This window comes from Alosa sapidissima, chromosome 3 (assembly GCF_018492685.1).
Source record: "Alosa sapidissima isolate fAloSap1 chromosome 3, fAloSap1.pri, whole genome shotgun sequence".
NCBI lineage: Eukaryota > Metazoa > Chordata > Actinopteri > Clupeiformes > Clupeidae > Alosa > Alosa sapidissima.
The window spans coordinates 15098162-15124097 of record NC_055959.1 but is presented as its reverse complement, the minus strand read 5'-3'; the positions used below and the strand labels follow the sequence as shown (position 1 = coordinate 15124097).

The following is a 25936-nucleotide window of genomic DNA, read 5'->3' as shown; positions in this document are numbered from 1 at the left end:
TAGCAGATTTGACGTGGGATAGAAATTCTCTGGTTATAATATGTGTGCATGTTATGTTTTGATAGCAAACACGTGCGGTGATTTTCTGAATTCTCCAATTGCCTACCCTGGAAAATTACACAATTACTAAAATTAATAATACATTCCTGTAAAATGCGGGGGGGGGTACTGATTTATATGTTTTAAGCATGAGCATGTCCATTCAAAACTGATGCCTACATTTGTTAAACCGACTGGCAATAACCAGCAGCAGGTCATAATTTTCTGGTATTGTTTACTGAACTAATGACACTTCCTATAACGTTACAGAAACACCTAGTTGAGATTATTGGTTGAGGAGGATTTGCAAGCAGCTCTAGCCTACCACAATGATCCTTTCAGTTCGCTGCAGTCAGTTGTCAGTCAGGGGGCGCCGAGGACACTGTTAGCCTACTTAAACATTATCGTTGGTTCAACCGGCAATGGTGGATGGGTGAAAAGACGAGACCTTCAACCTCGTTTCGATTTTAGGCTTCAACACTGATACGTAAACATAATAATTATGGATGAATTAAAACACCAGGTCATGATTAATCAGTTTGTTCTAACTGCTGGCTGTGCGGCAGACCAAGCAAAGCAGCTTTTACAAGCGGCACACTGGCAGTTCGAGGTAAGGACACGCTTGCTCTATTTCTGTTTACATGAAGGTGGCTGAATTGTGTATGTTTGGAGAACCCGTTAGCCCTAGCAATACTTGATTCCTTTGAACAAAAATAAGGACTCGTTTGAACCGTGTAGTCCAGGAAAGGCTACACTCCTGCTCTAAAATATTATTGATATATCTACAATTTCGACATTCATTATAGCTCATGTAAAGATAGCGTGCAAGTCACACCAACACTGTCATCTGCTGTTATGTAATGTAGGCTAAATGGCAAATCGATGTAATGTGGGAATTATTGGTGAAATTGTGTAATTTCAACTATAAGGAATGCAAAGGAGATTTTGTAGCAAGAAGTTTGTCACGGTAGATGTTATATCAGCTCTGTTGATTAGGCTACTCAGTCGAGCTTTTTTCGGTTTTGCAGACTGCTCTCAGCACATTCTTTCAAGAAACTAATATACCATACAGCCACCATCAAATGGTAAGTATGGTCATATGTTTTCTTGGCACTATAATTGTTTGGTTGTTGTGGTGTTTTGCCATTATTAATGTTCTTAGTGGAGATAGCAATATGTAGAGGTTAAAAGGGTATTCTTACAAAAAATAAAATCCTGTCCGCCATGTTGCGGAGCACGCGTCAAACAAAAATAAACACAGACTCTGCCCACGTTTTTTGTACTGTTTGAGCCTACTAAAGAATTAAACATATTTATACAACACCAAGGTCGGGCCTCTGGTTGCCTCACGAAACTCAGAAACCTTTGATTCAAATTTAACGCAGACTGGCCAGACATCTAAATGCTAATTCAAGCTTTCATACGTGTTCTTAAATTGTGGGGGAGGGTGATTCCAGGAAGGAGAGAGAACATTTTGAAACTGCTGTTTACATCCGTGGTGGTGTAGTGTTAGTTGCATTCAGCGCTATGAATGAAACTCAAACGCTGAAGTAAACTCAACACTTTAAAAGAACATGTCCCCAAAGACCATGATTTAAGCAAGTCAGACACCAGATGTTTTATTTTCTATGAATATCAACATCCTGTGTACTGCTTGACAATTCAATTGGCGTTTGACTGAACAGCTTTGACTAGATCTAAGGAAACAGACATGCACAAATGGGTGTAATAACTTAAAACTGACACTTCATATGGTGTAGTTAGTCGATCATTACCTACAGGCAATATGATTCAATTTCTGTGATTGAGTGTGGGAACATTACAGTAGGTGTACCGACAGATGAGTATTTCAGTTTAGTCCATTTATTAAAGGACTTTGCTACATAATGACTCAGTTCACACCGGGACTTAGTCTGGAAACATCAACTTTACCAGATTTATGGTTATTGTATTATTAAAATGGCTGCTCTAAGTAATTATGCAGCATACAGGGAACCATTAGAAGCCATTTGTGGAAGACACCCTCAAGGAAAAGGGTATTCACAATTATGTTTGGTGTTGCTAAAATTGTCTAATAGCCTCATACAGCAGTTTTGAATCTCTAAAGAGCTAATCTAAGGTCTTCCAATGCTTTGACACACACTACAAACAACCTGAACTCAACTGATACAGACTACATTGAAACCATTTCAAATCCATGTAAAGACCATGGTTGGCTAAAGAACTTTTGCACAGAACCTTATACAAAGCACCAGAACATGCAATATGCAAAACTTTTTAACTGTTTTAAGTTCAGATGCTGTTCACTGGGAAAAAAAACCCAAACATTACGGTATGTAGCTTCTAAGCCATAATTGGAACAAAAGTAATCCTTTTGTGAACCTGTCTAGCAAGATGAACATTTTAAGGGATTAAGCCATTGTTTATTCGAATAGATTCTGATTTGACTTTGTGTTTGGTTTCTTGTCTGGTTTGTCTTTAAAAACATCAGACAATTATTAAGCTCTAGCGTACTTGAGTGTCCACAACAACAACTGCTACTACCACTACTCCTACTACCACCGCCACCACTACTACTACTACCTGCCTGTTATTATTACTATAAGTTTTAATAAGTTATTATATAAGTACTATCAACAATACCCTTGATATTTTATGGGGGGATTCAAATAGGCGGCCATTATGATGTGAAATGTAAAACAAACGACAAGCATGTGTTTGTGATGCATTGATTGATTGATTTTGAAATTAATAAATAAATAAAATGCCATTGTACATTATTGGTAAAAATGATAAACACAATAAAGCCCTAGGGCTTATTTCCATTGTGGTCCTTTCATTGTGGTCCTTAAATATGTCAGCTCAGTAGTATGTGCGCTTTATTTTAGGTCAGGAACAAGAGAGTGCCAGTAACAGAGGATTTGCCAACATGGAGGCCTATGGTGCAGCTTGTAGGAAACAAATGTGTGTTGAGAAACTCCCTGTGACAGCAGAGGAGGAGGATATCGAGTGACACAGTTCACACTTTCAGCTGAGCCCTCTAGTTGAGTCAGTGTTGACATCTGAATTCCTTTGATCAAAAAAAAGTTTGTTGCACTTTGCGTACTTCATTCTCTCTTGGGCTTATGCTTTCCTGTCTCTTTGTTCTTCATTGTGCTTGGAAAGGCGCTGGCTTTTCTAAAAACAATCTATAAACCATTTACAGGCTTAGCGCCTGTCCCTTTATCATGATGAGCATGATAGCCATTTGGACCTTAATTATTTTTGGGAGGGGTTAAATGTCAAAAATTGTTATGACTTCTTGCAAAAAACAAGAGGTACATTTTGTCATTATGCAAAAGGAAATCAAGTTCTTTATTTTTATACCTCTTCCCCCTTTAAAAATTGGGAAAAGCTTAAATGTATGTTTAATGGAAAATCAGTTCTCATTAGTGTACTGTACTGTTTCTTGCAAGAGGTCATAACAATTTTTGACATTTAACCCCTCCCAAAAATAATTAAGGTCCAAATGGCTATCATGATTGATGTACCGAGCCCAAAGTTTTCATCATTGAATACTGAGAATTTGTTTAGTGAAATACTGAAATCTTAATTTCTCCTCAAGATGAGTGTGTGATCCCCTGTGTGTGATCATTGACCTGGAAGTCTCGGTCTATGACGGACGTAGTAGATGCATGTTCCTGTAAAGAGGAAGTGTAGTTATAAAGTTAGCATGTGACACAGAATGAGGGGGATGGGTATTCCCCTCTCTCCCTTTAGGGGTTCTTCTTTAGTCATTTTCATTCACTACATCTTTGTCATTATCATGTGTGGTATTTTGTCTATGAAAAGGCGCATCCTAGGGTACTCTTACACAGATCCTCTGTTATGCCTTGATCATCCTGTTCTTTATCTCATCTCTGCTCTGTCTTGTGTACTGGTGTTGAACAACTATTGTTTAAGTAAGGCTGTAACAATGTGCAAATTATTGGAATCAGAATTATTGGACAGGGAGTAGAACACTACTGTAAATAGAATATCTAGAGCCAAGCAGGGCTGGTGTGGAAAAGATAATTATTGTCACACTATATTGCTACAGGGATTACACAGCGGTCTTTACACTCCATACTGATGTGCCTAAAATATAGAAATGCATTCAGTGTTCATTAGAGAGGAATGTTATTTATTTACGTTACCTTTTAGAGATTGTAAAATGAAAATCCGAGTGTAAACAAACCCTTTTGTACATTGTTGTGGGCATATACAAAACAATACTTCATTTGTTTTGAATGGACACTGTTTTGGGCCAACAAAATGGAGGGCATTTGTAACAGGGCCAGAATACCATTGTTCAAACAAATGCAAAAAAAAAAAATGTTTATAGTGAATAGTCTCAGCTGTGTTTTCCTGGCAGAATGCCTTTGTTTTCCTTCAGTTTTCATGCCACAGTAGTCATCTTTTGAAGGCTGTACCTTGGTGCTGTGAAACGTGTGGTTAGTGTCTTTGTTCAGACGCCGCTCTTGAGAGCATCTCAGCAGGCATAATTGCACACTGGTGTGAAGGTGACAATGAAAAGTCTCTTGTCTTTTTTTCTCAGAAAAAAAGTTCCATCACACCAGGGAGGACTTGCGGACTCTTTCTGCGAATAGAACTAAACCTTCTTTTGGCATCTAGCCTACACTTTGAATTATTTCCATCCATTCTTGAAGCACTAGCAGTCCCAGGTTTTCTCTTGAAGTTGTAACTGTGTTTTGACAATTGTAATCACCAGGAATTATTTTAATGGGCATCTCTCTTGTTAGAGATGAGGATACCAGTTTCCTGTGTGTAATTCTTTAGGACAAAAAAACATGTGTGTCATGCATGCACTGCATGATCACATTTTGTACAAAGCATAGATGTAAGGATATCCTGTGTTCTAAAAACAGGGAATAATTGTGTGGACTCGGGAGTATGTGATGTGTATGTCAAACTACTAATTTGCAATGGAGAATTTTCCTTAGGTCATGTTTGTTTTGGCATGGTGGCTTACTGTTTTGCTTTGAGGGCATTGGCCCCTGGGAACATTTATAGCATGCACTAAGAGACAGGAAACAGGAAGTAGGAGTCTTCATGTCGCACCCAGGGGCCAGCCAATAGGGGGAAGCTCCAATTACACGTGAAGCTGTCTATAGAATTGTCATTTGATTCTTGTTATTGTCAATTTATTTGGTGACCAATGTTATGGTACAGTAATTTACCTTGTATTAGATGCATCGCGTATAAACCACAGGACAGTGTTTTATGTACTATGTACATGAATTAACCACAGTGCCTAATAGCCAAATTAATCGGATCATGGTATCATCAGAAAGAAGAAAATAAATGCATTCCCATATATAGCCTGCCCCAGTGTATTAACCTAATGGCTGAATACATTTTGCTAAATCAATGTATAAACCTAGGATAATAGGCAGGAAATAACAATAACGGTAACGTCACACATAGCATAAAAATGGCCTGTAATGATAGTTGAAAAGTATAGTAAGGGTGAATGAAAGATTTTTCCGGAACACTACACTCTCCTTATTGTTGTCACTCTCCTTCCTCCTCCCATAGATGTGCACTCCAGCAAACACGCCAGCGACGCCACCCAACTTCCCCGACGCACTCGCCATGTTCTCGCGCCTCAAGGCCTCGGAGAGCTACAACAGCGCGGGCAGCCCCCGTGGGTCCATGGCGACTTCCCCACCTCCTCAGGTGAACTGGGCCATGAGCCCCCCAGCCCCGAGCCCCCAGGGCCTGTGGACTGCAGCACCACGGGCCCCCCAGACGGCCACCCCCCCGTCAGGCTGGCCCGCAGCCGTGGCCCAGCAGGCCTCTCCGGAGCAGATGGCCACCATGGTCATGGAGGCGGAGAGATGAGGGCCTACCGCAGGGAGGTTACACACTACTGGGAGGACCGTCCTCTCTCGGGTGGGACGTGGGGAGAGGGCCAGGGTTGGGATGGAGATCTATCTTTTGCAATGTGGATAAGCACTGAAGAAGAAATCAAACCAGTATACAATGACAGGGCGAAACGGGTGTGGGTGGGTGGGCGGGTGGTTGGGGGGGGGGGGGGGGGGGGGGGCACGGTTGATGGGACAAACACAGGGTGCCTCAATGCCTAGAAGAACATTTTGTTTTTGTTTCTGTTTAATTTGAATGTTTAAAATTGTCCCCATAGTATTAAAATGGAGAACAAGGCCGATAGATGTGAAGGACTTGAGGGCGCAAGTGGGGTTCTTGTGGAGGACTCTACTGGTATGTGAGATGTCCACTCTTGCATTGTTCTCTCTTTAGCTCTCTCCCACAACTGAGTACACTGCATTAGATGACAGGGTGTGTCCTCAGTTTTTTAAGTTCGAACATTTTTTCAAAGTGAAATCATGCGCTGTGTGTGTGTGTGTGTGTGTGTGGTATCTGAGTCATTCGTATCATCCACACGAACATATCTTCAATTGCAATTATACAATAGGCCTAATTTTCATTTGATTTGGTGGACAGCTAAGCAAGCCTAGTCACCAAAATATGTCCTATACTATTGGTAAGAATTGGTATGAATTATTTCCGAAACTCATCAGAAACCCTAGAGTTACTATAAGGACCTCAGTAAAGTTGGCACTCTTTTTGTTTGAGTTAAGAAGGCTTGTATTAATGATCTTTTTATTGCAACAAGAAAGCAAAAGGTTAAGATGAATATTATTTGAAGCACTGAAGGTTCTGGTGTACTTTTTCATTACACATTTTTTCATTTTTCACATTTTTTAAGATTAGCAGATGACAACTTTGTATGACCATTGAAACCACTTTCCACAATATTTGTGGATGGCCTTCATTAATTTATCAGTGTTCTGTTTGTGACAATAAACAAGGTATACATTATGTGAGACTGACTCTAAACTCTCTTGGTGTGTTATATCATTTGTCTACTTTGAGGACTAAGGCAACCTTTTGTCAGAAAAACACGAGATATGGATAGAGAAGAATGGTCTGAAGGCATGTTGTGTCTGTCATGGCAATGTTTTTTACCTTTGTCTGGAATCGGATATGGTTTATTCCGCACCCAAAGAAAGTATGTGTAGACCAATACCAACTTAAGACCACAGTGGCAAGGTCTTTTCCCACTCACTAGTGTTGAGATAAATATCATAATTGCTTTGGTTTTCATTCCAGTATTTAACTTCTGCCTAGACTTTGTGGCTCTCGCCTTGTCTTAACATTTGCCCTAGACTTCATCTATTATTTTTTGGTTTAAACATTTTAGAGTATTTTGAAGTTCTCTGAGACATTATGATTGACTTTAATTGGTAGCAGTAATGGCTAGCAATAGCTAATGATTTGTTGATGAAGTTTCTCAGTGTTCAAACATGACCTGGTATGACCTTGCCTCTAGTGCTATCGTAACCATCCAACTATACACAGGTAACTGGTGTTTCGTTGCTCCAGACAGCAATTACATTCTTATTTGACACTGAAGAATTAGAAGAATCTAAGCAAAGGCTTCAATCAAATAATATTTTATCAACAATGCACGAGAGGCTGTGTGAAAACATGAAACATGGATGTTTGAAGGCCAATTGGAGATCTGTGATCCGAGTAGCTTTTAGCTACCGTATTATGTCGCTCTGACTACATACATATTCTGTCAATACAGCCACCCAGTCATATAACAAGTAGCATAAACATGGAGGCAAATGTGGGTCATGTGGTGGGTTTACTGTATGTCCTTAAATCTCCTCTGCCTCCCCGCCAGCACCTGCCCATGAAAGACCTTTGAGTTTTTAGGCACTCACTAGAGAACACCCACGTCTGCCTTTGTCACCTCAGTGTGTGAGTTTCAGTGTTTGCAAAGCGTGACCTGAATGGTAGGCAGTTGCCAGTTTGGGCAAGGACAAGCTGAGCTAGACAAAGGGCTGGGCATGTCCAGAACAAGCCTTCATTTGAAACGGTATTCTCAGCCTGTAGATTTCTAAGAAGAAACGGAAAATACGTTTTTTTTTTCATATTCCCTGTTTATATTCAGGAGAGAGCTTTGCAGGCACTCTTCCTTCATCCACAGCCCTGCTTTTGTCTGTCTGTATACGCAGGCTGAGCTGTTTGTTTTTCCTTGCTCTTGGTGATAGATGAGCATATGGTTGTAATTAAAACCGTTATCAGTGACCATTTTGGTAAGCCTTCATTCACTTTGTGCTTTTATAATGAGTTTTTCATGTGCTGGCTAAAAATGGAAGAGAACTGGGTTAAAGGGCCATGGAGGGGAAAGAGATGCTTACTGTACTGGGAAAACTCGACAGTAACCCTTCTGTATCAAAGTAACGAAACAATCAGCCACTCCGCAGAACTATAGACCTACAGACTACAACCTCTGCGGAGTGCAACTGGCTGGTAAAAAAAAGTTATTAAGCCGGCAAGACATGCATGTAGCCAAAGAATTCTGAAATGATTGCATGAATTAATTGTAGTTATTCTTATCCATGTAAAATTAACTGATGATTGCACAGAAAAAAAAGAAAAATGAGCACAGCTGCTGTTTTAAGATGTGATCTTGTCAGTGGGGTGGGGGGTTGAAGAGAGAGAATTATTTTTCTCTCCAACAGGACGGGAGGGAGAGATTGGGCTCGGTCTCTCTCTCTGTCTGTGCGTTTCTGCAGCCCTGCTCGTTACATAACTGCGCTTGTGTGCCGCATCGCCGCAGTCTGGCCCAGTGTGTCACGCCTGTCTCTGCTCTGCCAGCGCGCTCGCTTGCTCCCTCACTCACGCTCGCGCTAGAGCGCAGAGAACATGGTGTCCTGATCTAAGAAAACAGACGAGGCGCGAGCCCTGCCCACCATAAGGGACTCCTGTCCTGAGCTGCAGCCTCAGAAATGGACAATGCCTGCATTTCAATGCTCCTGTTCTGTGTCATAACACTAAACACTGACCATTATAGCCCATATATCTGAGGGGAGGGGAAAGAGGATTCATAGAGTTGCACTATACTGGGGGGATCAGGGAATGTTTTTTTTTAATCACATATGTAAAATCAAGCAATATACAACTGTCTTAATGCTGCAACCAACTACAATACAAGCCCTTAGTGGGCTTTGCATTGGAAAAAATAGGTAGGATAACCTGTCTAACTGGAACTGCCTTGAGATGGATGCTTAATGTAACTAATTTGTAGCTAATTTAGAAGTATCTCATTTTACTTCATTTAGGAAGAGACAAAAACAAATTGGTGCCATTCAAAGGTGTGCCTAAATATGACCTAAAACATGCTATAAATGAGGTAGTGTGTTTATTTTCCATTTCAATGTATGTTGGTTTTGTTTACATTATATGTATGCATTGTTATACCTTTTCAATTGAAGTTTGATGCAGGCTGTGGAGCATTTCCCTCAGGGGACGATTTTTAATTGTCCTCACTGAATGTCCTGCCTCAGGGTAACAGGTTTGCTTTGGCCCACATCAGAACTTCAGTTCGTTTTTCTTAAGGAAGGAGGCCGCTAGAACAGCCTGCCTGTTTGTTGGCATTGGAAGCGCCTGCAGCTGAACAGGAAGGATATGTCTTAGTCAGCATGTGAAAACGGTTAAAGGAATTACCGTTATTGCAAATTCCATTACTGCATCTTCTTTTACAAGGCTGAGTGCAGGCTTTTAAAACTGTTCAAATGTGTGAAGTGTGTTACACATGAGTTACCGCCAAAGGAATGCAAATATATCCTAAAAATGTAGCACATTTCTTATATGCACACACAAAGCTTAAGGTAATGCATCTAATCATTTCCTCATTCTTGGAGAATAACATTCCATAACATAACATTCAACAGCAATACCTTCTAGGGTTAACTGGAGGGTGCCAAAAATGTAGGCCAACCAGTAGGTGGAGGCAGGAGGAAAATTGCATGCATCCTCTCTCTGTGATTACCTAATTAAATGTAACTATAAATGGGCCGCCTGGTTGCCATCACCTTTGAAGCATAATAGTTATGAAAGATATTTGAGATCTTACTTCATAGGATATGTTGTGTATGTTGCATGCCTTGACCTGTTCTGATCTCATAACCGTTATCTACAAAGAATGAAAGCATGAACAGTGTTATATACAGTATAGTAATTCACATACACCTGAAAATAGTCAACAAATTGAATTAAAGAAAAGTGCCCCTGATCTCTCATCCAGTGAATGTGTTAAAGGATCAATCTGGGGCATGGCTGCCAACCTCTTGGGAATCCACCACAGCCATATGGGTGCTAATGGCTCTGCTGACACGACTTCATCCAAACTACGCCTCGCTGCACACCGGCTGGCCCTGCCCGGATCCCAACTCCTCACAATGCAGTGTAAGCGAGAAACAGTGGAAACAGAGCTAAAGTTTGTACCCTGAAGGTTACTTTTAGTTTTTATACAAACTATATACAATTCACCATTCCACACCAATCTAGAGGTACCTTTTAAAGTAAATAAAATAAAATGATATATATATATATTTATTTCAAATATATGATGTCCTATATTTCCATTACTAACATATTCATACATTCAGTTTGTTTATATATATATATATATATATATATATATTTTTTTTTTTTTTTTTTTTAATAAATGAATCACTTGAATTTTTCTGAAATTATTTTATCATGACACAGAAGATATTATACTGAAAACATTTCAATTGACATAACTTTTATACACCAGAATAATCACAGAGGAGCTGTTTGTGGGGGTATGACTAAAAGAGCAGAGAAGCCTGGGAAGAATTAACTTTATTTTGTTTGTGGCGGAATTTTGCCCTTCACATTTAATGTGCTTGTGTAAGCTCTATTACTGGTGGATGTTTGCAACTGCCTGATCTTCATGGAGGCTTTGAACCTTTTATCGTGGAGAAGTGCTCTTGCTTTAAAATGCTTCATAAATAGACTAAAACATGAGGGTCTACACTCCTTGCTGTTCATTGACACCAGGTCTTCTTCACATTGACACAAACTTCTTCACATTGCCTCACATTGATGTTAATCTGTGCCAACATCCTACTGGAATATCATGGCTGTGTTCCTCTCCCAGACCAAACCCACATTCATTTAATGAATGAACATGTAAGAAAGGTAGCGTTCAGCTTCCACTCAACTTTCCCCACTGGGAGTCCTCTTGACTGTACCTCAGGGCGGGCACACAGGCACGCAGGCACACACACACACACACACACCTCCAGGCCTTCCTGTATTGTCTCCAAAGTGACTACAGGTTCTGGTTCCAATCACATTTCATGGTGTGAAAAAGGCATAGTTTGTTTAGGGCGGACAGATAAGGGGGTAAGCCAAGAGTCTTAAACCCTACTGGGGGTACAGAGGACATGTTGGATGATTGGGAAGGGGCAAGGGTCAGTGCTTCTCCAGGGCTTTGGTCAGCAGGTCATTGAGCCGCGAGATCATGGGCCTGGGGTCGTCGTTAAGACCTGCTGCAATCATGGCGTTGTCGTAGATCTAAGGGATAAGTGAAGCATGCTTGTGTGAGCACCAGCGAGTATGTAATCCAACAAACCATATTCAAACAAATCAGATGTGAAACATGTCACTCATTAGATGTCTTGACCACATCAGTGACATGTGAAATGTGACTCCTAGGGGCCGCCGTACCTGCTCCAGAAGCAGCTGTGCCAGTTCAGAGTTGGAGTCTTTCAGTGCGTGCAGCTTCTTGATCAGATCATGACTTAAAACAGCAACAACAACAAAATGACACACAGGTTACTTCCATTACAAAACTGCAATTCGCAGGGCTCCCACCCATTTTCAATGACAAGACTTCAAGTCTTTCCATGACTTCAATGACATTTCACTTCATGACCTACAAGTATAAAGAATTGTGTAAAATTACATCACCAGTTTGGGCCAATTATAAAAGGTGGTTTTCTCCCCCACCATTACCACCATTCTATTTGTATGGTTACCACACTGTTAGATAGGAGGTAGGCTAAGGAAACAATCGAATTCTGTGGCTAATCAAAAACATGAAATAACATAGCTAGACTACATCTCCTGCCTATGCCCCTACTATGAAACTTTCACTGAATTTACTGAATTCCAAGCCTGGAAATAGGATTGAATAATTCTATGACTTGTCCAGGTTTTCCATGGCTGTGGAAACCCTGGATTAGCAATATAAAGTACTGTACTGTTCTCACCAGTTACTGACATGCAATTGGAAATACAAAATGGGTTTAAGACTTTCTCCTCGATCAGGTCTGTTTGTCAACAACAAAACAGTTCTGGATAATCCCCATATTCCCTCCCTCCCAGTGCCTTCCCTCCTTAACACGGGAGTATTATATATAAACTGGACAGAGGGAGGAATTTCCATCCGCATTCATTTTTAATGGCTGATGCTAGGCTAATTCAGCCAAAAATATACTCAGTAGGCTGCCACCATTTTTAAAAAAGGTGTCCAGCATGTGCACATTTCTGCCCACATTTTCACAAACAGGCCAATTAAAACTATGTTGTCCATGCACATCAGCTGATCCTCCCAACAGGAAATTGTCAGCTCATTCACCAAGCCACAAAACCAACACATGTCTGTGTCCTCCAGTGGATGTGGCACCTAATTGACTTGTTGTGAAAATGTGAACAGAGGTGAGCCCCTGAGGGGCACCAAGACAAAAGATAGTGGATGCTAATTGGCTGATGCTAACCCTGCAAATCCTGACCCCCTGCTCCTTACCCAGCGTTGATCTCCAGCGTGGGCTGCAGGATCTGCGCCCGCTCTTCTGCACTCCGTGCCAGCTGCTGAGTGCGCAGGAAGTGCCGTGCTGCACCCATCTCCAGCACCGTGATCATGGCCGGGTGTGTGTCCAAACGGGGCGTCATCTGAGGATTACGCAATAATACACAATATATACATAAACACTCAGACTTTATGTACTCGTTACAAACACTATAGCTTTACACTTTAGAGCAGACATGAAAAATTACAACTTTTCAAACTTACTACATACTGGCAACACAATTCCACGAGTAGATTAGCTTAGTGTGTGTGTGTTAGATGTGCTCATATGAGGTCATGCTGCTGCTACCTTTATGTTAGTCACTCTGGATCCCAGAGTATTCCTCATCCAGGCCATTAGATCCTCCGTTTGCTGATCTGTCAACCTCTCAGATGCTGCGGTACACACACACACACACACACACACACACATCAATTGCGCTGATTGTGCATCGAGACTAATTAGGTTTAAAGCTATTCAACATCCAAAGAAACACCTTTAAAGTACACCCGAATCAACACTTTGCTGTAACTATAACAGTAAGTGGATTAACCAGGGCTAGAGTGCCCCCATCTGTTCTTAACATGAATAACACATGAGAAGAACCCCCCCCTACCTGGCTTGCTATCCTGAAACTTCTCCTCTTTGTAGTGATCCACCACAATGTCAGTTTCCACAGAGATCACCTTCTTCTTGTCAAACTCTCGCAGGTGGAGGAGTGTCAGCTCATCAAACTGCTCAAAGCAGAAGAGGACCTGAGAGAGGACAAGGAAAGACCATCATTAAACTTGAATACAATTTGACCCCTACTCATCCCACCACCCAGGGGCGTAGCACAAGATTCTGGGCCCTATGCATAGGCAGTCCTGATGGGCCCCCATAATAAATATAATAAAATATATTCCAGACTTTTCAAGGGCCCTCCCTCCCCTTGGGTCCCTAGCAATCAGTACTGGTTTTACCCCCAGTCCGACACCCCTGCCACCCCCCATACGTCATCTTATTTCATCCATGTAAGTCTCATAATCTCCATTATCATTTTATCCTTTAAATAAAAGAATTTTGCAAGGAAATGCATAATGGACATCTTTTGTGCCTTCCTATACAAACACAACACCTGCTGGTGCACATAAAAAGCCTGACTGCGACCTCTCCCGCTCTACACTTCTCTCAGCCTCTCACCTCCATGTCCTTCTGCTTCATGGCCTCAAAGTAAGGCGAGTGTTCGGCCAGGTGGCGGTTGGGGGCACACAGGTAGTAGATGTTGCGGGTGCCCGCCTTCATGCGACTGCCATACTCCATCAGGCTGGTGGTCTGGCCTGCCGGCAGTGCCGACGATTCGAAGCGCAACAGCTTTGCGATGTCCTCCTGCAGAGACCAGAAACAACACAGACATTTACAATAACTCTTGACACTGAAACACTGAGGGGAAAAAAAGTCTGTGGGTGGTAATTCTGAGGTAAGTTCTGGTTGCCAGGAAACATCATTAAAACAATTAAGCTGCCATGACTACCTTGACATCCTGCTCTGCTGTGGTGACGATGCCCTCCCTCATGAAGAGGCCGTAGTCCTCGAAGAAGCGGGAATACTTCTCTGGCTCCTTCTTGCTCTGGTCCAAGAAGAAGCGGATCACGCGTTGCTGAAGGACATCCCGCAGTTTCCTGAGTAGAAAACACAGTCCCTGTTATTAGAGGCCCACACAGACAGGACCAAGTACAACCAGTCTATACCATACAAAACTAAACACAACTCCTTGGGTGTGTGATTTCCTACATTGCTTAGATGGCATTGCTAAATTATGAAATACACCACGACTGGGGTTTGCACCTACATCTTACAGAACTCTCCAGATCAAAACGTCAGTGTGTGTACTGCTCCTTACCTGATGAGGGCACTCTCCTGAAGTAGCTCTCTGCTAAGATTAAGGGGAATATCCTCACTGTCCACCACACCTATAGAAACAGGAAAAAATGGTGCAGAGGGTAAGTGGGTATGCATGTGTGCACATTTGCCACCAAATATGCAGGACCCTGTTCACAGAGCCATTCACACCAGATGTCCTGGACAGAGACCTCAGTTTGTCAAGCGGAGGGCCTGAACATTTGAGACTGTGGTCAATAGTACTGGTGCACCACAGGGGACTGTGCTCTCTTCAATCTTATTCACCCTGCATACTGCAGACACTTACACCACTGATTTGTGCCAAATACAGAAGATCTGACGACACTGCAATAGTCCCGAAGCCATGACGTAGCGTTGCCAAGGCAGCAATTTCACTGGATCTAAACAAATCAATCTACCATTAGAAATCACCATAGCGGTGGCTTTCTTAATATATTTCAATCATTTTACAACGTTTCTAAGACGTTAGTATATATTTTTTTACACTGTAGGAATCACATACTACAACATATATTCATACCAACACGATCAAATTCGTGACTACAGAGTTTTATTTTAGCATGGGTTTCCTCCGTAAAAGAGACCTGCATGTAACTTCACAACATGCGGTTAAAATCCTTAAATTCACGGAAGTGTTCTGGCTTTATTTTTTTGGCAAAAAACGTCGCTCTTAACAGCCACCAGTCTTTGAGAAGACGTGAAATATCCACTGGAATTTTGTTTCTTTCTATTACACCTGCCCAGGGAACCCGTGTTATGTGGCTAAGCTGCTGCCTAGCAGGTAAAACACGTTTAAATGGATATATTTATTTTTATTAGCTAGAAATGATGCCACATGTCTACATTCAATGCTATTTATGCCACTTCGAAAGTTTGTTTAGATCCAGTGATTCTGCCGTCATGGAAACGCTACGTCACACTTCGGGACTCTATTGTAGAGTGTATTAGGGATGGACAGGAGGGTGAGTACAGAAGCTTGGTGAAGGAGTTTGTAAAAATAGTGCAATATCTGCTTATGTTTTACCAGCCTGTCATTGCCAGTGTTCTTTTCTACACTGTAGTGTGCTGGGGAGGCACCATTAAAGAAGGACTCTGGCTGATTACAACATAGGGCCCTGTTGTTTGAGGTCACCGAGTCCTGTCGTTAGGAAAAATAACAAAACAAATTTGGTGCTACCCAATTCAAGTTATCCTGCAAGTGGCTAGCACAGTCGGCTACCAAGCTATGCCATGGGGGCAGAATTTAGACTTCTTAATATACTTAGAATTTCATAGTTAAGTGCTGTGCAACATGAATAGGATCCTCATGAGACACCACTATGCATATTTAAAGGTTGTATCAGCGATTTCAGGCCCAAAAAAAGGCCCAAACATAAATGATCACATTCATCTAATCTTTCCTAACGATCCGCTAGCTGTCTGCCCCATAAGCAGGCCGTCACAAAAACGCGTCTCTGTGGGCAGCCTAGGCTCCGAGATTTGTACAAAAACAATTGCTACCAACAAGGGTTGGCAACCCACTCAAAAGCAAAATAAAGTGTTTCAACAACTGATGAGATGCACGTTTAGGACAGTTTTAATTGCACGGGAGGGAGGGGGAGGGAGTAGAGACCTAGCTCTGTTTTGTTTGAACATCAACAGAAGTGACGTATCCTCGCTATCGCTGATACAACCTTTAACTGAAGAAACCATATAAATCCATATAAATCCAACCATTCATTAGGACAGTAGACACATGTGGAGCCAACAGACTCCTCCTTTTAGAACATAATAATGAACTACTCCTTTTAGAGCTGCAATGTTTCAGTCGCCCCATTCCCCAGCTCTGATGCGAAGCGAGACTAGGCTCACCTCGGAGGAAGCGGAGCCACTTGGGCAGGATGTCGGCGGCTTTGGTCTGGATGAGAACCTTGCGGCTGTACAGGGCCACGCTGGAGCCCATCTCACGACTGACGTCAAACATGGTAGGCTTCTGCTCATGCAAACACAGACAACCAAGCGTCAGTTACAGGACTCTGACAGCCAACAACTTCTTAAACAATGCATTTAGCCAATACATTGATGACCTCAGCATTACACACAAAGCGGACTTTTAAAAATAAATGAATATAATATATATTTTACAATATATACTGTATATGTAAAATACAAACACAATATTGTGTTTCTGTGTTTCCACTGCATGGATCACTACACACTAGCCTAGCAATGCACTTGCCTCATGAAAAACTGCATTAATCTGAGGACGATCACAGAGGAATCTTACTGTAAATGTGTATAGGAGCAACTATAGTATATTCACAATCAATCTATCTTATTGATCTGCTATATGGCATAACATGCACGTATAGTTTTCAAATCAAAATCAAAAATGTCTTGTGTGTGTGTGCAAGCATATTTGGCAATTAAATCACAGATTTGATTGATTCTTTTCTAATATCCAGTTCAGTCATTGGTCTGTTGACAACTAAAGACATAACCACAAGGCTGTTTTTTTAAACACATACAATACCACACATGAAGGCCTAAAACGTGCTGCCCACAGCAGACAGGCCTGCCTCTGTTCTCACCATGTCAGGTACATAGAAGATACTGCGGATGTTGAGGGGGGCGTCTGCGCGGTAGTGCAGGGTGTAGCGAGGCTTATCGTACGATTGTGCCACAAAGCGGTAGAACTCCTCGTGCTGCCACTCACTGATCTCCTTCGGCTCCATCATCCACAGGGCCTGAAGAGGCACACAGGGGACAATAAAGACGGTTTCACATACAAGGGACTATGCGCTGCTGGGTTCAGAGCATAATAGTAGTAGCCATTGTGGTGAACTTTGACCTTTTTTGCTAAGCAGTAAGCTTCAGAAAAAATAAAAAAGGGAGGAAAAAAAAAATTACCTGCAGGGTATTCAATCTTCGTCCATTCAGGAATATGGGAAAACTAACAAAGTTGCTGTACTTGGTGACCACCTCTGCAATCAAAAACACCAAGAGCTCTGGCTCAATCACAGCAAGAATTCATGGTAGGTACCAAGAATTCATGGTGGTTACTGTGAGTGAGATTCAAAAGCATCATGAACTGACCTTTGACCCTGTCTTCAGCAGAGAATTCCTTGCAGTCATCTTTAAGGTACAGGACGATCTTGGTGCCCTGGCGGACCCCACTGGCCTCCGCAATCTCAAACACACCAGACCTGAAAAGACAATCACATACAGACACACACACACAGGGACAGTGCACATCAGTGTCTTACTCACACACACTCACCCTTTTCAGTCACACTTCACCCTCAGCATTATCATATTATCTCACAACACCAGTCATACATACATCTCCAACATAGAGGATCATTAGCATATAAAGAGACATATAATTGATAATACATGACTCTGGGCATAATCTATATAAAACATACATATATGTATACATAAACTTGAATCTTATATGTATATTGTATACATTGTTCACTCTAAGTGTGAGCATACCCATCTGAGGCCCATTTATATGCAGGGGTGCCAGGCTCTGCAGACTGGGAGAACACCTCCACTTTATCAGCCACCATGAAGGCTGAGTAGAAACCAACCCCAAACTGGCCAATGATGGAGCTGCTGGCCTCTGCCTGACTCTGCAGAGAGTCCAGGAAAGCCTGGGGGAGGCGGGACACAAGACAGGGAGTGGGCAGAGAGAGAGAGAGAGAAGAGAGAGAGACAGAAAAAAAGAAAAAGAAAAAGAGGTTTCACTGAGCAATTAAAAAAGGCTTGATTGGGCAAAAAGGGAGTAATAACTACTATGGATTTCCTGGAAAGTGAGTAGAAAGCTCTCTTAATCTCACCATCTTTACAAAGAGAACAGACGTACCTTAGAGCCAGAACGAGCAATAGTACCCAGATTAGCCACCAGCTCTTCCTGGTTCATCCCGACCCCTGTGTCCTAACATAGAGAACAGACACCAGATATAGACACTACAGACTGCATGATTACGACAGAGTAAAACAAACAATAAAGATTGTTTTGGAAGTGAGTGAGAGTATCTATGGGTGTGTACATATATGTGTGTATGTGTGTGTGTGTGTGTGTGTGTTATAGAGTGCATGCTCTGAGCAAACACCTGGATAGTAAAGGTGCCTTTGGCGGCATCAGTCTGCAAGTGGATCTCCATGGGAGCAGTGTCCCCGCCTCCCGTGATCAGACGGTGCCTGAGCTTCTCCAGAGCATCGCTGCCGTTGGAGATGAGCTCACGGATAAACACCTGGGCAAGGGACAACGTAGACCATAAACAGAGTTACATCAATGTCACGTGATGATCACGTACATATTCCAATAACACTGCAGTGAACTGTGCAGTTTAAGGGATGGGGAACATGCAAACACAAAAACACACATCTATTCACAAACCTCTTTCTCAGAGTACAGTGACCTGGCAACAATGTCCAGGAGTTTCTTCGTCTCTGCCTGAAACTCATGCTTGGAAAAGGAACCTTGAAGAACCCAAAGATGCGACCATTAATATAAAGGCACGGATACTAGTCTAAACTCATCAGAGACACAATTAGTTAGCGAGACAAAGTTTCTACATTGCATTAGCCTTCACACCTTGTACGTTCTCTGTATCACTTATGATGGTGTGCAAAGGCTCCTCTTCCGCACTCTCGGCCTGCTGTGTGCTGAAATATCGCTGGTTCTGTGCGACACCGGAGTGGACCGAGCCCCAGAACTGGGGTCTTGTGTGGTAATGATGTTTTCCGACTTCACCACCATCTGACAGTTGTAGAGAACAGTAACATGTTACCGTAGTATATCAATCCATTTCATGCCAGGACATTATAATCAGCTGTCTTTACAATCATGTTTTAGAAGCAATGTAGACAGTAATCACAGGGATTTAACATAACACTCTGCAGCGAGTTGCATCAGCTGTCAAAACAAACTATTTTAACGTAGCTATCTGGTTCCTTCCAGAGTCAATGCATGAATTTACCTCATGGTCTATGTATTAGTTAAACCTGACCTTGCAAATGCATTGACCTAAATTTCACCATGATTAAAGATCACAAACCTACAGAGCCAGTATCACTATGGTTAACGTTAACGTTAAAACGTTTAACAGCTGACTAACGTTACCTGCTTTAAATGTGGCTGTCAGAACTCTACTTCCAGATCCTCGTCCAGAGAGCACAAGTCTCGAACTGATTCGCGGAGAAATTCCGACAGCATATTTCATTAACATTAAACACCGAGACATCTTGTCAGGGAACGTTTGACCTATCCGGCGTGTTCAGCAAGTATGCGACAACAGTAACTCATAAGACCCTAACTCAACGCTCTTTGATGACGTTGTAAGGTATCCAGCGATTTGCCTGAAAGACTAGCGCAGCCTGCTGGAGAGGGAGTTAAGTAATTTACAGCTGGCCTGCTGGTTGCTAATCCAAGTAAAAATCATCAAACCTATTTGCTTAACATAAAAACTGTAGGAGGAGGCTGAGGCTGAATTAATTATGTACTAAGTTATAGACTAAGTTATAGAGTATATATAATATAAAATATTTCTAATGAGGTCAGAACTAATGTGTGCTGAATATATTGCACTGGAAAATTGCATCATGAAACCAAACAGCTGGCTACAGATAAGATTTTCTGAATTCCTGTAATGACATTTCTTCTAAAACTTTCCACAACTTTCTCAAAATCATGAATGCAATCACTTGCACAACATGCAATGCTTATTCTTACTGGCAAAAATACTCTACCCTAGTCTATCTGATTTATGATTACACAGGAGAGTGTGGGCATAGAGAGGACCTTGAGTTTATTTTCTCAGTGCACTCAAGGACAGGCCTTGGAAAGGCTCCCTGTTGGCTGAGAATGAGATGATCTCTGCCTTGAAGGCAAAGTCATGTTAACCTCCAGAATCCAGAACTCTCCCTCTATCGGTGCCATTGAACTACTATGTATTGACTTGTACATCCTGTGGCATGAACCACTCAGTCCCTCATTACACTCATCCAGGTCCCTTTACTATACCCGCAAGGACACTACACTAGTTGCCATGTTTAATTTTTGGAGTGACGATTCTCACCACGCATCTCAGGCATTTTGGCCACTGTTGCATGCAATCTTTTACATTAACCAGTCTGTGACATCCTTCCTTTTCCCCCTTCACTCTCCTCATTGTAGTGTCTTCGTTTCTCAGTGGGAGGTGTGAGATGTTAATTAGAGCAAACCGCTCTTTGGTCTTGTTTGTTTTGAAAGAATGATCACAAGGTATCAAGAATGATTGCTTCAAAGAGCAGCCTTTGCCCAAAGGTATTTGTTTCCAATCACCTCTAACTGATTACATTATTGTGTCACGCCTCATGGGTATCTTTCAATAAGATACTACAGCCAGGTAAAGGTAGGGTAGTACTGATTTGAATATGGCCAACAGCTTCCTTATCACCACCCCATTTTGGTAAAATGAAAGATTCTGGCACAAACGCATATCTCTATCACAAGACAAAACTACAAGGAATGTTCTATCACTGGAAACACAAACACACACACATTTTGAAAATACACATTTACTGCATTTCAAAGTAATACAGACATTTTATCTCAGCACAGTGTGGGGTTGACAAAGATTCAAAATAATAATAATTGAAAACAAAACAAAACAAAAAAAACATTCATCAACCCTCCTGCTGACTGGCCGAAAGGACAGCTGTTAGTGTTGAGAGACTAGTCAAAAGGCTAAAAGGGGTCAGAGTTCAGATGTGGCAATGTGCAATAGTCCCAGTGGTGGCCTAGAACTCTTTCCTAAGGCCTTCATGCCTCTGTGTCGCGCAGGACTCTCCTCCTTTCTTCACAAGAGCTCAGCCTTCGTCCTACACCACACTCAGGGAGTCGCCCTGGGTTCTTCTAGGCCATCTCTTCTCTCAGCCAATCATGACAGGTTAGCAATGTTGGCTAGGAAACGCTGAGCCCACCACTCTTCCAGATCAATGGGCACAAAATCTGCAAGACAGACCAGAGACATTTCATAATGATACCTACTCTTGTGCAACTTGAGTTTCAACAAAAATGTGTCATGGAATGAGAGAGAGGCAACATAAACTCAATCTGAGGAATGGGGGGGGGGGGGGGGGGGAGAGAAAGAGATACAAAGAGAGAAAGAAAGAAAGAGAGAAAGAAAGAAGAGAGAGAGAGAGAGAGAGAGAGAGAGAGACAGAGAGAGAGAGAGTGAGTGAGTGAGTGAGAGAGAGAGAGAGAGAGAGAGCATATTCCCACCAAAGTCTAGGGAGATCTGTTGAAGCCTGTAAATCTCTAACAGGATAAGTTCTCAGGACAAACACGCCTGACCCCGCTGCCCTGAAGTGTCTGTGAGAACTAAGGGAAGGGTGAGGAAGAGCAACAGCAGCAGTGAGGTGTCCGCACAGCTTCCTTCACCCCATGCCACTTTCCAAACAGGTGATTTACCAAAGTCCTCAACTGCAGGTGAGCATTAACTGCGCCAGCACACAGAGTGTAACGGCTTTGGTCAGGACAGGACTGATTCACTCCATGAATTTCTCTGGTCCAATAGAGAACAACATTTTGTTTGCCAATGCCATGTGTTTGATCATAAACCAGAGAAGCTCATGCAAACTGTAATCATTCAAATTGACTAACACGGAGATGAGATGGGATCATGGGAACATTGAAATAAAGTGATCAGCACATTAACAGTGTCTCTGCATGGTGTAAAGCTTTAGGTTAAGATACACTTCAGCAACCTGTTCCTGAATGCACTCATTGCCTTCCACTAATCGCACGGAATCTCATGCTGCACCCTCTCATCTGGATTAATGCACATTTATCCAGTTATGCAATTAAGGAACTGGAGCATTGGGTTGGCCATCTGACACCATAGAGTGGGGAGAGTGAGGAAGAGGACTCACTCTTCAGCTGGGGATTGGGAGTCTTCTCTGAGTACTGCACAGGTCCCAGACCTGCTCCTGGGTCCCCAGCAGCCGCAGCATCTCCCAACTGCTGCTCCACCTCCTGCCAGGCTACACACACACACACACACACATAATTAGTCAGTACATTTCACAGCATAACACACAAACAGACACACACATACAACCCTATACAAATCCTCAATATAAAGCTGTCAAAACAGCTCTACTTGCTAAAGAGTACCTTTTACTACTGTTCCATGGTTGTGGATTACAGTTCAGAAGTTCTCATTTTAAAAGTCGGCTCATATACTGTGCTTACCGTCATACACAAACTTGACGTTCTCTTCATGAGAGGGGGTGAATCCTTCAGGTTGTGCATCAGCTTGTGGTGTAGTTTGTGTGTGGAGTTTCTTCTTGTTTAATCCATTAAACACAAGCTTGGGAGCAGGGGAGCTGTATTTGGGAATTCAAATCAGTCTGTCAGTCCATTCAAGACGGCCACATAAAACATGGAGCTAATGTGGAGTCAGAGCTAAATATGGATAACGCTGCCAGGTCAGTTGAAGTATATGGGACGGGTTAATTTTCTGAAATGGTATCTCTGAATCTCAAATAAAGTGACATTTATTATTTGCAAAACAAAGTATATTTGTGAATGTATCTGTAAATGAAGAACTAACTGTATACATTTCTGTAAAAAATTGCGTTTGTGCCGTTTGAAAACATTGAACCATCGGGCTTGCCGTACTTCCTCTTACAAAACTTTGTATGATGACGAAATTACGAAAGACTGGGAAGACCATGCGACCACTGCTAAGAGACAGCTAGGGGTGCAATGAAACAATCTAACGTTAATGATTACTGCTAAAGCGTTTAATACGTAATTACTTAAAATCGCTTTCAAGCTCACTGCGCAACATACGATTTCTTGCACGTCTCACTTAAGGTCTAGTTAATTTTGCACTTATTGAAACGTTATTGTGTTGCTAGCGTGCGTTAAGTTATTTGGCTAGTTACCTTGTTTAGTAACCTACTAAACAAAATGTCACTGGGCACATACGTTTAATACTATAGTACATTTCTGGTGTTAACCTGCGCCTAAGTATCTTGATTTTGTTCTACTCACTGAAAGTGTGAAATTAAAAGTGTAGCTCCTAGTTAGCTACAGGCATGGCTAGCTAGACCTAGCTTGATAACATTGAAATCTGGAAGGTTATCTAATCTCTTCACTTAAACTTAGATGAGGTTTTATGTCATTGATAAATTTGTTTTCTTGCAAACATTTTTATTTCAAGGTCTTCATTTATTGTTTCACGTGTTAGAAAAGTGCATAGAATACCGCGTAGCTAATGCAAACTCAGATTATTTGGCTAACCATTACACCTCGCCACTGTAACCTTGCCTTGTACAAGGTCACACCTTCCTTGCTCAGCGTCATTTTACATTAAGTAGGATACCGCAGAGAACGTAAGCATATGTGCATAAAGTTAACAGGTGGCTTTTGCATTTTGGCTTCATGACCAACAACTTTTTGCATAGAGACTAACGTTACTCGTTCTGACCAAGCAAATGTCATTCTGCCTTCATAGCTTGAGTTAGCAGACTAGCATTAACGTTAGTCTTCAGCAGCTTCCTATGAATATAACGTTAGTTACGTTAACCTTCTTATCGCTAGTCTCCAAGTATCAGAAGGCTGCATTATCCTGGAAAACTCGGAAGAAAGACACATGGCGATAATGTAAAAAACCATGCAAATGTCGCTTCATCATGCCATGAACAGTAGGCTACATAACAGCAACGTTATGTGTAATCTTAGCAAATGAGCTAGCGATACTAGCATTGCAGCATTGCTGTACCCACTGTTACTCACCTTGTCGTTGTCCAAGATGTTTGTTTGTGCTTGAAGTCGTTTATTTTGTTGTCAATCTGTTGTGTTGGACCTTAATTCAAATAAACGTACAGTCACAACAAGCACACATGATAACACGTTTGAATGTAGGTTAGTTATGGTAACGTTAGCCATTCCAATTCAGACAGAACTCAAACTTGCTCAATTTGCAAGGTGGCATAACTACACGAATACATTTTGATAATCTCATCTGGTAAATTACACCGCAGTGTTGCCAAGGCGATGGAAACAACAATATTTAGGTAAATTAATAAGTATTAAATATGAATGCGTGCCACCATATGACCACTACATGCAATGAAATGATCATCCTGAGGTCAAGGAGTAGGCTACACTCACCTGTTCTCCTCTGCGTAACAAGTTTGCTGGGACCCCTTGTAATTGTGTACATCATGTGCTGGAAAACTCTGTGCAAAATCCTGTGTGGCACTTTAAAAAGTGTCCAGGTACTTGCTTGATGTCAAAGTAGGTTGCGCAGTAAAGACGATCAGGTAAAGGCACACAAATATTTCTTGAAATAAATGTATATCCTCTTGACAGTCCTTGGCACTCGCTTTCTCTGGTGGCAGCCACGGTGAAAACTGTATCTGGAATATTATGACGTGATGTCGTTTCTGCGAATTCCGAGTAGGCCAGTAGCTGTTCCTTAACTCTCAACACAAGCAAACGAATGAAGCGTCTTTGCAATACCGGTGTAGGTCAGTCTAGGTTAAAAGCATGGGTGGCTCCCGATAATGTTAGGCCTACCATATCACAGATTTGTAGAGATGTATACCCACTGGCTTGTACCCGCAGAGCCTAGTGGAGGTAGATGAACGTGGACCCTTGGGACCTCTTGAGGATTGTATTGCCGACTTCTGATGAAACAGGTAGCCTGTTCAGTGGTTATCAAATGCTTCTCACACGCCGTCTAGAACTGGTCAGCTCCAGTGACGTAGCTACACGCCTCCCTTGACGTTTTAAAGGGAAAGCGTGCGTGCCAATGGATGATGCCATACCTTGTGCAACTTGCGACAAGACAGATGTCCTTTCAAAATATGGAAATAATTAATATAATCATAAAACTCCTGCATATATATGTCCAAATGCGCCGATACGGGCTAAGGCAACTCTTAATTTCCATCAGTAGACTAATGCATTAACTTATGTTCTTGAAACCTATGTGACAAGCAACAGGCCTTGTGATGGTTAAATAATGGCATATGGGTATTCTTAATAGGTTAATTAACTGTTTTGCTTATAGGACGACTGTTCCATACATTTTCCCTGTGGCTGACGCCATGGTGGTGTAATCATCACGATTACATGTATTTAAAGGAACCGTATGTAAGAAATGTATTTCAATTAATCATAAAATGGCCCTGATATGTCACTAGACATTAAGAAATCATGTTCATTTCAAATACTTATATCACTGACAACAGTAGTCTGGCCAGGA

The 25936-nt window shown here is 41.9% G+C and overlaps 3 protein-coding genes across 3 annotated transcripts; 1 reads left to right on the top strand and 2 right to left on the bottom strand.

Annotated features, from left to right (window-relative positions):
* The first annotated feature begins 323 nt into the window (after positions 1-323).
* ubald1b (UBA-like domain containing 1b) lies at positions 324-6921 on the top strand. Its single transcript, XM_042084831.1, has 3 exons — positions 324-649; positions 1068-1124; positions 5617-6921. The coding sequence occupies exons 1-3, from the start codon at positions 542-544 to the stop codon at positions 5920-5922; spliced, it is 471 nt and encodes a 156-aa protein (XP_041940765.1). The 5' UTR covers positions 324-541; the 3' UTR covers positions 5923-6921.
* Positions 6922-10633: 3712 nt separating this feature from the next.
* Positions 10634-19975, bottom strand: trap1 (TNF receptor-associated protein 1). Its single transcript, XM_042084825.1, has 18 exons — positions 19795-19975; positions 19267-19431; positions 19069-19151; positions 18782-18922; positions 18532-18603; positions 18159-18319; positions 17757-17866; positions 17571-17644; positions 17252-17407; positions 16533-16653; positions 14662-14731; positions 14293-14440; positions 13962-14147; positions 13396-13534; positions 13089-13174; positions 12737-12882; positions 11656-11728; positions 10634-11502 (listed from the first exon to the last, which is right to left on the bottom strand). Exons 1-18 carry the CDS (start codon positions 19913-19915, stop codon positions 11401-11403), a joined length of 2154 nt encoding a protein of 717 aa, XP_041940759.1. The 5' UTR covers positions 19916-19975; the 3' UTR covers positions 10634-11400.
* A 1239-nt stretch (positions 19976-21214) lies between these two features.
* Positions 21215-25421, bottom strand: LOC121704544 (MAPK regulated corepressor interacting protein 2-like). Its single transcript, XM_042084834.1, has 5 exons — positions 24838-25421; positions 24460-24529; positions 22909-23042; positions 22587-22697; positions 21215-21663 (listed from the first exon to the last, which is right to left on the bottom strand). The coding sequence occupies exons 1-5, from the start codon at positions 24890-24892 to the stop codon at positions 21593-21595; spliced, it is 441 nt and encodes a 146-aa protein (XP_041940768.1). The 5' UTR covers positions 24893-25421; the 3' UTR covers positions 21215-21592.
* Positions 25422-25936: the final 515 nt, after the last annotated feature.